This window comes from Talpa occidentalis, unplaced genomic scaffold (genome assembly GCF_014898055.3).
Source record: "Talpa occidentalis isolate TD23 unplaced genomic scaffold, MPIMG_talOcc4v2.1 talOcc4.2, whole genome shotgun sequence".
NCBI lineage: Eukaryota > Metazoa > Chordata > Mammalia > Eulipotyphla > Talpidae > Talpa > Talpa occidentalis.
Window position 1 is genome coordinate 20,634,704 of NW_023602073.1, and position 12,308 is coordinate 20,647,011.

Below are 12,308 nucleotides of genomic sequence, written 5' to 3' on the forward strand. Positions count from 1 at the left end.
TGCTTTATTGTTTCATTGCAAATGATTTGGGATCTCTGCTAAATAATTTTCTGCTTGCAGAAATTATGCATTGAAGTTTGAACATATCACCTTCATATTTTAAGTTTATTCTGTGTCTACTTTATGAAATAAACCACATTATTTATTATTTCTTTATTGAATTTTACACAATTTAGGACTCTAGGCTACACCATTTCAAATACATGTTATCACTAGATGTCTTTCTTCATAAGAGCTGGGAATTTTTTTATTATTGACCAATATGTTGAATGTAAAATCATATCACATAGTGTACATTTTATTAAATTAAAAATTAGAGTAAATTATATTTTCTTGTGTGCATTAGTTATGCTATTTTCTTAAGCAAATAACCTGGGGAAAGTCTGCTGTTTTGAATTTCTTTTGGGAAATCAACAATGTTAATTAATTTCTGTTATTTTATGATAATGACAAAGATATATATAATTATTACATAGATACTTGTATTAATTATTGTATTTCATATTTTATTTATGGAGAAAATAACTATGAAAATAAAGCTGTGGCATTTTTCTTCTCAAATGTAAAACTCCACTACTAATAGTAACTAATATATTTTTTAAAGGGTTATTTATTTATTTATATAAGCACTGGGTACAGTCAGAAATGCGGGAGGGTGAGAGAATTCACCAGAGCCAGAGCGGGGAGCAGAGCAGGCAGACTGAAGCACACTGCTGAGGGGAGCAGCGGGCAGCAGGAGAGGTCTGTGCACCATGTGGGACCTTCCTCCAGTGGCCGGGGAGCAGCCAGGGATCGAACCGGCGCTACAGAGGCTGCAGGCAGCTTCGCAACCCAGCGCTCAACCACTGCGCCACCGGGGAGGCCCAACTAATATTATTATAAAATTCCACTAATAAAACCTTGTGGTTGGAGTACATTCTGAATAGATAGAATGATGACTGAAAATGAATAGGTAGCTAAGAAACATTTGTAAATGTGAGTCTTTGAACTATATAGAGCTTTTTATTAAATCAGTCATTGTTCCATATTCCTATTAACACACCTATATGTTTGAACAATGCATGTTATTTGTTCTATTATATATTTACATTTTTCCTAAACTGATTGAAAAGGCAATATTAAAATTTATAATCTTTCATACCTAATTTTCCATGACCTGACTGTAGGTGATTTAAAATTGGTCAACATGATTTGTGATTTAAGATGAAGTAATGACTTGCTCAGGTATCTTCATGCCTTAATTCATTGAGTCCAAGATGGCTTAGGGGTTTAAATAACAATTTTCTTTCCAATAGTTTCATCTTCTCTTGCACCCAGTATCACTGGAAAATTAAGGACTATGGCTAATTTCACTATGAACGGGTTTCTTCTGGTAGGATTTTCTGCCAAGCCTGAGTTAGAACTGGTCCATGCTTCTCTGTTCTTAGTCTTATACATGGTGGCATTAACTGGCAATATCCTCATTATCTCTGCAATTTCCATGGACAATAGTCTTCACTCAGCCATGTATTTCTTCCTGAAACATCTCTCCTTTCTGGACCTGTGCTACATTTCTGTGACTGTGCCAAGGGCCATTTACAACTCTTTCGTGCACAGTGGCTACATTTCCCTAAGGGAATGCATAGTGCAGTGTTTTTCTTTCATTGTCTGTGGTTCTGCTGAGCTCTCCATGCTCACAGTGATGTCCTATGATCGCTATGTGGCCATCTGCCTTCCACTGCGTTATGAAATCATCATGGATGCAAGCACTTGTGTCCATGGAGTCCTGGGAGTCTGGATCAGTGGGGTCATTTCTGGAACCATGCACACAGCTGGTACTTTCTCCATCCACTTCTGTGGTTCCCATATCATTCATCAGTTCTTCTGTGACATCCCACAACTCCTGAAACTCTCTTGTTCAAATGAATATATCAGCGAGATTTGGATCAGTGTCTTCTTGTTACTAATGGCATTTCCTTGCATTGTCTTTATTGGAACATCCTACATCCAGATATTCTCTACTGTGTTGAGGATGCCATCTGCTGAGGGAAGAGCTAGGGCCTTTTCCACCTGCCTTCCCCACCTGGCTGTGGTCATATTGTTTGTTTCCACCAGTGCCTTTGAATTTTTCAAGCCACCTTCTGACTCTCCAAGTACACTGGATGTGTTTCTCACTATTATGTACACAGTTGTGCCCCCAACAGTCAACCCAATGATCTATAGCCTGAGAAATCAAGCTATAAAGGCAGCTCTAAGAAAGGTTGTCAGAAGAAGGAAAGTTCACCTCTATTGTTGAGGTATATCTGGTAATTATTGGTTGTGAGGGGAGCTAGAAATATATTGGGGACTATTGGTTGAAATAAATTAATATCGGCAAAAAATTATGTGAGTTTAATATAGAAATATACTGAGGTCTCAAGGTCCTAGGTATCTCCAGATACTTCAGGAAAAGTTCTTGAACTTGGAGCCTCTCAATGAAGACTTTATATAATTTACAAGGAAACATTTCAGAGTTCTAGGCAGGTACCAGGTGTGTATAACTACATGATGTTGTCTGCTCATTTAGAAGAACAGGGAAGGTTGTTAAAATTTACCATATTTAGAGCTTCATCCTCAGTGATCTGGGAGTTTAAGCCCTTCCCTAAATCTTGAAGTTTGTCTTTCTTTGATGTTACCTATTTGTCCAGAGGCAGAAGTTTCTAAAATGCTGCCTTTTCATCCATGGCATTTTTACTGGGCACAATTTCTCCAGGACCAAGGCAGTTGTGTCTTTGTTCTACCTTGTGTCTTTTAGTTGGGGCCAGGAAATGGAGACCAAAATATTTTATATTTGCTTTAACAACCATATAGTAGTCAACCAAGACTTTACATTTAACTAAAGAGATGAGAATAGGGATGTTGCTATAACTTGTGTTCTGCGTAATATTAATATTCACACATATAACTCTATAAACATTACTTCTGCAAATGCAGGTTAAAATCTCACTCCACAAATCAATGTGTGGAAAACATTTATATAATTTTTAAAAGTTAAGAATCCCTCCATTGGCATCAGATCATTTCCATCAGGATGATACGAAACAGAAAACATGAGAGTCTTTTCTTATTGTTTCCTGAGTTCTCTGGATATGGGCTATCCCATGTCATCTGTGTACCAATGAGAACAACTCGACTCCCAGCACCCCTTGGTCCTTGCAATGCTCCACTAAGGCTCTATCAACCTCGAAGGTCTCCATGAGTAATTTACTGAGATTACTCAGCAAAAATCTCATTGTTCTTTCTTTATCTCTTAAGATGCAATGGACTAATTGCCACGTACGTGGGAGAAATATTTAAATAAGCAATCTATTAGTTCCCCAGAGATAATTGTTTCTAAACGTTAAGATGGTTAAAAGAAGAAATAAAATATTATTAAAAGACTCCTGTGCTAACAAAAATAGATGTATTAACAACAGACAAAATTACTTATGTGAGTATAATGTGCAGTAATCAAAATTAATGTCAATGGATGAATTAATCAACATGAGTTTATTGCTTTTTCAAATGATGATAGATTTTAATTTGTTCTGTTGGCATATGTGTTCATGCTTATAATATACAAGTCTTTGCTGTCATTTCACAGTACTTTATTATATAAATATCTCAAGGTTTCCCAGTATGGTCTTTCATATTTTTCTGTATTTTACTGGAATACATGCCCTATTGGATAGTGGTTCACCCTGGTCCAGTATGACATTATCTCACCTACAACATTACATCTACCATGACTTTTTTCCTAAACAAGATGCTCTGAGGGGGCATGGGTGAAGACTTCAGAATGTATATTTTCAGGCAACACAATTCTACCCCTAGTTGAAAGTGACTCAGGAAACTATTTCAATTCATAATAAATCCAAGGGAAAGAATTTAATTGTATTATTTAAATTAAAAAAAAATATTTATTTATGCATACAAGAACTTGGGTACAGGCCAGAAGTGTTGGGAGGTGAGAGGATTCACCAGAGACAGGGTGGGGAGCAGAACAGGCAGATCTACTAAAATACACTGCTGAGGGGAACAGTGGGCGAGTCAGGAGAGGTCTGCTGCGCCGGGGATCAAACTCATGCTGCAGTGGCTGCAGAGAGCTTCATAGGTTGCTTCCTAACCTCTTGTGCCACCAGGGAGGCCCTAGTTTACAAATTTAATTCAAATTAACCTTTCTTGTTTTGTCTTTTAACTACATTAGAAAGGAATTTATATCCAAATGTATACAATGTATTGTTGGGCTCAGAACATGTGGAAAAGTAATATAGTTTCCAATAATAGCATTAGAAGGTGAGTGGGAGTAGAATTGTGTAAGGTTAGGGTAATAATGGTTTATTGAATACACACAAATGAAGAGAATCATGTACTATCATTGTTTGATTTTGGAATCAGAATAAAAAAAGAAGAGAGAAAACCCAAATCAATAGAACGAGCAATGAATAAAAGTTAAATTATAGCAGATACTGCAGAAATACATAGAAGAACCTACTATAAAAATATCTATGCAAACAAATTGGACAATTTAGAAAAAATGGACAAATTATTAGACTCTTACAACCTCCCAAGATTGAACCAGGATGAAAGAGTTTAAACAGTCCAATCACAAATGCTGAAATTGAGAGTGTAATAAAAAGTTTCTCCCAGAACAAAAGCTCTGGGCAGATGGGTACTCCAGTGAATTCTACCAAACCTATGAAGAATATCTAATACCAACCTATTCAAACTCTTCAAAAAAGTCAAAGAGGGAGGAAAACTCCCAAACACATTCTGTGAATGCAAATACAATTCAATATGCCCTACAAAAACAATTCAAGAATACAGTTAGGTTATAGCTAGGGTCATGTCCTGCAACCATCCCATACAGGGTAAGTTCATTACTGGTTCTAGTAGATGTGTTGGTGTTTTCATACAGCACTCCACAAACTGCTGCAACCTTCCACACTCCCCTGCACTCCTCCACACTCCACTGCAGTCCTCTGTCCTCGCACACAACGCACCAGGTCCCTTGCCATGCCATTTGGCCATGTGCACATGCGCAGTGGGAGGGCGGAAAAGCCTGATGCTTTTCCATTTTACTTACCCCACAGGTCAGTATTAGGATCATAACATGCGGAACTTAACTTCCCCAAATAATGTCCTAGTTCCCGACTTTAATAGCTATATGGATCTTGTAAAACTGCTTATCTCTCTCTCAGATTATTAATGTATATCAATGGGCAGTTATTAATAACATCGACTTTGATGTGTTATTCAGAAGATAAGTAAGGCATGATTTTAGAGTTCTTAGCACTATTCCTTACCCTTGTTAAGCTCTTATTCAAGATTAGTGCTATATTATTATTGTTGTTGTTGCTGTTGTTGTTGTTATTTATATATAAGCAACTATGATTCAAATGTTTTGATTAGAAAACATTTTGACACAATTTTTTATTAACCATTTCTACTGAACACTGACCTAAAGTTCCTACTCAGCATTAAAAAAATGAAAGCTTCAAAACAAAAGGGAACAATGCAAAGCATTTACTGACAACAGGTCATGAGGTATAAATGGAAATCAAAAGATTCTGTAAAGTTCGATTGTCATATATAGGTGAATTTAGGGAAATCATTGAATAAGGTCATTGAGTAAAAGTTGATCATATGTCTAAATACTGGCTAGGGCCTCCCTGGTGGCTCAGGGGTTGAGTGCAGTGCTATAAACACCCTGGGGCCTTTTGGCATGAGTTAGATCCTGGGCTGGCTGGGAAGCAACCCACATAGTGAGGTAGACCTCTCCTGCTGCTCCCCTCAGTAGTGTGTTTTGGTACAGCTGCCTGTTCTGCTCCCTGCTCTCTCTGGTGGATTTTCTCACCCCCTGCGATTCTGGCCTGTACCCCATTTCTTAAATAAATAAATAAATAAATAAATAAATACTGGCTAACATTTAAAGGTAGGCTATTTTTAAAATACAACATGGAATAGCATCAAGTACATATATTGTACAAATATTAACAATGATGCAAGATAAAGTTACTTTATTTAAAAAATAATTTTTTAAAAGTACATGGAAAAGTATTTTACAAAGATGCACAGTAAACGAAAACCAGACGTCTTCCTTAGAGATGTATTTGGGACTCAGCAAGTAAAACACACGCAAAAAATAAAGCAAAGAGACTACATCAAACTAGAAACTTCTTCATATTGAAGAATATACTACTAAATTTGTAGAAAATATTTACACCTCAGATAGCTGATAAATGGTTACTATCCAAAGTACAAATTACTCATAATACTCAAAATAATTATAAAAACCCTAAAAATAAAGGGGCAGAAGATGTGAAGAGTGACTCCTTAGAAGTAAACATATTGTTGGCTAATACTGACATGAAAAATTGTTCATCATCTCTTAGCAATAAGGAAAAACAAATCAAAACCACAGTGAGCTACAACCTCAAATCTCTCAATGCCTATCAATCAAAAATAATCAACAAGTGTTGAAGGAGATAAGGAAAGAGTACACCCCTTGTACACTGATTGTGGAAATGTAAAATGGCACAGATATTATAGAAAACATTATGATTTTCAAAAAAATTAAAAATATAGACAACAGTCCTCTGTATAACTAAGTGCAGTATATTAAGATGATGTGGTATACATAAACAATAGAATACTACTGAGCTATAAAAAATGATGAACTCTTGCCATTTGCAATAACAGGGATGTAACTGGAGGGGATTATGCTGAGTGTCAAGGAGAAACACAAACACCAGATTTTCACTCATTTATTTAATGTAGAGGAAAAAGCAACTGACAAAGTTGAAACAAATAAACCCTACAAATATGACTACAGAGTTAAGGCTATTAGAGTGGTAGGAAGGTTGGGGTGGGATGAGGAGGTGGCCCAAGGTCCAGGGTCAAGTGCTATGAGTGTTTTGATGGGGTGGTGGGTAGTGAAATACATCTGAGGGATGTGAGCCTACTCTCCTAAATTATAACAGTGTTGCAAATTAATGTTACATTAACAAATAAAGAAAATAAATAAAATAGAAATTCCGTGAGATCCAGTTATCCTTATTCTGGGTATATACAAAAAAATTACTAAAATGTTAAATCAATAGATATATGTGTTGACATATTTATTGCAGTTATTATGACAATAAATCTAAGTAAGAAGCAACCAACGTGTCCAGAGACAGTCCGTTGGCTAAAAAGGATGTGGTTTATCACACAATGGATATCACTCAGGTGTCCCAGAATGAAATCCACCATTTGTCACAGTGTGGATGGCCCTGCGGGAATTATGCTTAGTGAAATAAGTCACAAAAAGAAGACTAATACAGTAGGATTTCACTCATATGTGGCATATAGAGAAGCCAGACAAACAGATGAATTAAATAACACAAAAACAAACTTTTGGTAATTAGTGGTTACCAGAAGGAAAGGGGAAGAGGACCACTCTTAGTGGTATAATGTGTCAGGTGCTATGGGTCAATCGTGTAGAGAAGAACAGAATCAGAGCTTTAGTGAACTTAATGCAGAACACACACAAGTTGATTTTTAATGGTGCACACCTGAAACTTACATAATGTTAAAATGCAGGAAATTTCCAATAGAGAAATGGATTGATGTATTAACAAAAAATATGTACAAAGTCATTACACTAATAATTATATAAAATAATAAGAATTTTTGAAACCTTAAATAAGCGTATAAAGTTTCCTGACCATGGATTGGAAGACATGATCTTTTCCATTTTTCTTCTTTATCTCTAGATTGAATGTAATTCCAATGAAAATTTCAGTATGTATGTTTTGGAATTGGAAAACTGATTCTAAAGTTTGTATGAATATAGAAGGAAACTAGAGAAGTGTAAGCAATCTGGAAGAATAGAGTTAGAAAATTTGGAGTCCATGATATAATAAAGTACTGTGAATTGACAGTAATTAACAGTTTGATAATATAATCATAACACATACACCAATTGAAGAGATTAGAGACTCCCACGCCTATAACATAATTTGACAAAGAAAAATAAAATTCACTAGCAAACAACATTTCTCAGTTAATGACACTGAAATTCATTGAGGAGTTTATTTCTCAATTATACTGAGTCAGCTGCATATTACTTGGAAGAAAATGAACCACAACTTCTGCTTCACAACATACACAAAAAATAAGCTATTTTTTTAAATTTTTTTTTATTTTACATTAACCTTTTACAATACATTTTTTTTTTAATTTTTAAACAATATTTGCTTCCCCTCATCCCTTCAGGATGAGTCCCCATAGAATTTCCTTCCCCAAGGTACCTGTGCACCATCATCACAGTCCCCTGTGCTCCCCCCCACTCTGATCCCTCTTCCTCCTCCTCCCCTGCAGTATGTCTCTGATTTATAATTGTCTGTTTTTGCTTTATTGTGTTTTGTACTGTTATTATTTTTTAAACTGATGCTATTTTTGGTTCCCCTATATTCCTGTTATAAGTGAAACCATCTGATATTTTTCTTTTTTCTTTCTGGCTTATTTCACTTCTACCTCCATCCACATTGCTTCTATAATTCCTTCTGCCTCCATCCACATTGCTGCGAATGGCACGAGTTTATCTTTTTTTATTGCTGAATAATATTCCATTGTGTATATACACCACATCTTCCTGAGCCAGTCATCTATTTTTGGGCATTTGGGTTGCTTCGAGGTTTTACCTATTATATAAATAATGCTGCTATATATAAATATATATATATATATATATATATATAGTGTACAGGTGTTCTTTTGTTCTTGGTTTTTTTGGTTTTTGGGGTTTTTTTTTGTTGTTGTTTTTTGTTTTTTGTGGGACCCTCGCTGGTGGCTGGGGAATGAACCGGCGCTGCAGAGGCTGTGGGCAGCCTCGCAGCCTAGCGCTCAACTGCTGTGCCACCAGGGGAGGCCCCCAGGTGTTCTTTTGAATCAATGTTTTTGTATCCTTTGGGTAGATCCCTAGTAGTGGAATTTTCAGGTCATATGGTAGCTCCATTTTTAGTAGACCGAGGAACCTCCATACAGCTTTCCATAGTGGTTGGACCAGTTTGCACTCCCACCAGCAACGTAGGAGAGTTCCTTTTTCACCACATCCTTGCCAATATTTGTTGTTGCTTGTTTTTTTATATGTGTCATTCTTCCTGGTGTAAGGTGGGTATCTCAATGTAGTTTTTTTTTTTTTTTTTCATACACATCAGGGCCAATGAAGAAACTACAAAAGTCATAGAAATATGAGTGCAATTGTTAAGGAGATACAACCTCTCTACATTCTTTTTTTTTTTTAACTTTTTATTTTTTTTATTTTTTTATTTTTTTAATTAATAAATTTTATTTTTATATATCTCAATGTAGTTTTGATTTGCATTTCCCTGATTATAAGGGATGTTGAACAATTTTTCATATGCCTGTTAGCCATTTTCATTTCCTCTTTGGAGAAATGTCTTTTAAGTTTTTCTGCCCATTTCTTGACTGGATTGCTTATTTTGATTATGTTGAGCCATATATCTTATCAGTTGTATATCTTATCAGTTGAATGGAGTGCAAAGATTTTTTCCGTCAGTGGGGTGTCTCTCTGTTTTGATTAATGTCTCCTTTTCTGTACAGAAGCTTTTCAGTTTGATGTAATCCCAAGTGTTCATCTTTGCCTTCACTATCTTGCTTTGGGTGATGAGTCTTTGAAGACGTTTCTGAGATGTATGTCTAGTAGTGTTTTACCTATGCTTTCTTCTACATATTTTATGGTTTCAGGACTTATGTCCAGTTCTTTTATCCATTTTGAGTTGATTTTTGTGCACGGTGAGAGGTAGTGGTCTAGTTTCATTTTTTTGCATGTGGAGGTCCAGTTTCCCCAGCACCATTTATTGAACAAACTGTCCATGTTCCATTGCATATTCTTTGCTCCTTTGTCAAAGATTACTTGTTCATATAAGTGTGGTTGTATTTCTGGGCACTCTACTTGGTTCCATTGGTCTGTGGGTCTGTTTTTGTTCCAATACCAAACTGTTTTAATTATTATGGCTTTGTAGTATAGCTTGAAGTTTGGAAGTGTGATACCTCCTTTCTCCTTTGTTTTCATCAACAGGGCTTTGGCTATTTTGTTTTTTTTTTTGTGGTTCCATATGAATTTCATCAGTATTTGTTCTATTTCTTGAAGAATGCCATTGAAATTTTTATTGGAATATCATTGAATCTGTATATTGCTTTTGGTAGGATGGACATTTTGATAATGTTAATTCTTCCAATCCATGAGCAAGGGATTTCTGTCCATTTCTTTGTGTCTTCTTTAATTTTTTTAACAGTGATTTATAATTATCTTTGTATATGTCCTTCATGTCTTTTGTTAGGTTTATTCCCAAGTATTTTTTTTTTGTTTCAATTATACAAGGGATGGTTTTCTTGATTTCTTCTTCTTCATAATGATTGTTTGTGTATAGGAAGGAAGGCTACTGATTTTTGCGTGTTGATTTTGTGTCCTGCTAATTTACTGAACTGGTTGATTATTTTGAGTAATTTTTCTGCGGAGCTTTTAGAGTTCTCTCTGTATATTATCATCTCATCTGCAAATAGTGATAGTTTTACTTCTACTTTCCCAATTTGGATTCCTTGTATGTCTTTTGCTTGTTTTGTTGCCCTGTGTATTATATTGAAGAGCATTGGTGAGAGAGGACATCCTTGTGTTGTTCCTGATCTTAAAGGAAAGACCTTCAGCTTTTTGCCATTGAGAATAATGTTGGCAATGGGTTTGTCATATATGGCTTTTATCATGTTAAGGTATGTTCCTTCCATCCCGAGAATTTCAAGGGCCTTCATCGTAAATGGATGTTGGACTTTGTCGAATGATTGTTTAGCATCTATTGATATGATCATATGTTTTTTATTTTTCTTTCTGTTGATGTGTTGGATACACTGATAGATTTTTGTATGTTGAACCATCTTTGTGCCCTGGGATGAATCCTACTTCATCGTGGTGTACTATCCCTGATGCATTGTTGGATTCTGTTGGCAAGGACTTTGTTGAGGATTTTTGCATGAGTGTGCATTAGGGAGTCTGACCTGTAATTTTCTTTTTTGTGCTGTCTTTGTTTGGTTTTGGTATTAGTGTAATGTTGGCATCATAGAATGTATTTGATAGTATTCCTTCTTTTTCAATTTTTTGAAAGTTTTTTGTAGCATAGACACTAATTCACTGCTGAATGTTTGGTAGAATTCATTTGTGAAGCTGTCTGGACCTGGGCTTTTGTTTTTGGGTAGTGCTTTGATTACTGGCTCAATTTTGCTGCTCATAATTGGTCTGTTTAGTTCTTCTATTTCTTCTTTGTACAGCTTTTGGATGATTATATCATTCTAGGAATTGGTCCATCTCTTCTAGGTTGTTGAATTTGTTTGCATGTAAGTGTTCATAGTTATCTCTGATTATTCTTTTGATTTCTAGTGAGTCTATTGTGATTTCTCCTCTTTCATTTATAATCTTTTTTATATGTGATTTCTCCCATTTTTTCTTTGTGAGCCTGGCTAGAGATTTGTCTATTTTGCTTATTTTTTCAAAGAACCAACTTTTGGTTTCATTGATCTTTTGCATTGGTTTATTAATTTCCATTTTGTTTATTTCTGCTTTGATTTTTAGGGCTTTTTGTTGTTCTTTTCCTAGATCTTTGAGATGTGATATTAGGTTATTTCTTTGAGCTCTTTCTTATTTCTTGATGTGAGCCTGTATCTCTATATATTTTCCTCTTATTACTGCTTTTGCTGCATCCCATACATTCTGGAAAGTGGTGTCCTCCTTGTCATTCATTTCAAAGTATTTTTTAATTTCTTCTTTGATCTCCTCATTAGTCCAGTGGTCTTCCAGTAGTGTGGATTTCAATCTCCATGAAGTGGGAGGTTTCCTTGTGTTCTTTTCGTGATTAATTTCTTGTTTGATGCCTTTATGATCAGAAAAGATAATTGGAATGATCTTCATGTATCTGTTGGTGTCTGTCTTGTGTTCCAGTATATGATTGATTCTGGAGAATGATCCATGTACACTTGAGAAAAATGTGTACTCAGATTTTTTGGGGTGCAGTGTCCTGTAGATGTCTGTTAAGTCCATGAGTTCTATGTCTTTATTTAGGGCTCTAGTGTCTTTGCTTCTTTCTTGTCTCATTGATCTGTCCATTGGTGAGAGTGGGGTGTTGAAGTCTCCCACTATATATGTATTTTCTTTAATATCTGTTTTCAGAGCTGATAACAATTGTCTAATATATTTTGGTGCCCCTTCATTTGGTGAGTATATGTTGATGAGTGTTATATCTTCCTGATGTATTGTC

General features: G+C 35.5%; 1 protein-coding gene across 1 annotated transcript; it reads left to right on the plus strand.

Moving 5' to 3' along the window:
* Positions 1-1,339: 1,339 nt before the first annotated feature.
* On the plus strand, positions 1,340-7,759 carry LOC119251040 (olfactory receptor 14J1-like). The gene is made up of 4 exons (XM_037518548.1): positions 1,340-2,242; positions 4,626-4,660; positions 5,307-5,329; positions 7,755-7,759. Exons 1-4 carry the CDS (start codon positions 1,340-1,342, stop codon positions 7,757-7,759), a joined length of 966 nt encoding a protein of 321 aa, XP_037374445.1.
* The last annotated feature ends 4,549 nt before the right edge of the window (positions 7,760-12,308 follow it).

What these genes read in the sequence shown, in the direction of transcription:
- LOC119251040 (XM_037518548.1), top strand. Translation starts at nt 1,340, where the DNA reads ATGGCTAATTTCACTATGAACGGGTTTCTTCTGGTAGGATTTTCTGCC. An exon ending in AGGCAGCTCTAAGAAAGGTT is followed by an intron (nt 2,243 to 4,625) that starts GTCAGAAGAAGG and finishes TGAAATTGAGAG; the next exon opens with TGTAATAAAAAGTTTCTCCC. An exon ending in CTCCCAGAACAAAAGCTCTG is followed by an intron (nt 4,661 to 5,306) that starts GGCAGATGGGTA and finishes ATTCCTTACCCT; the next exon opens with TGTTAAGCTCTTATTCAAGA.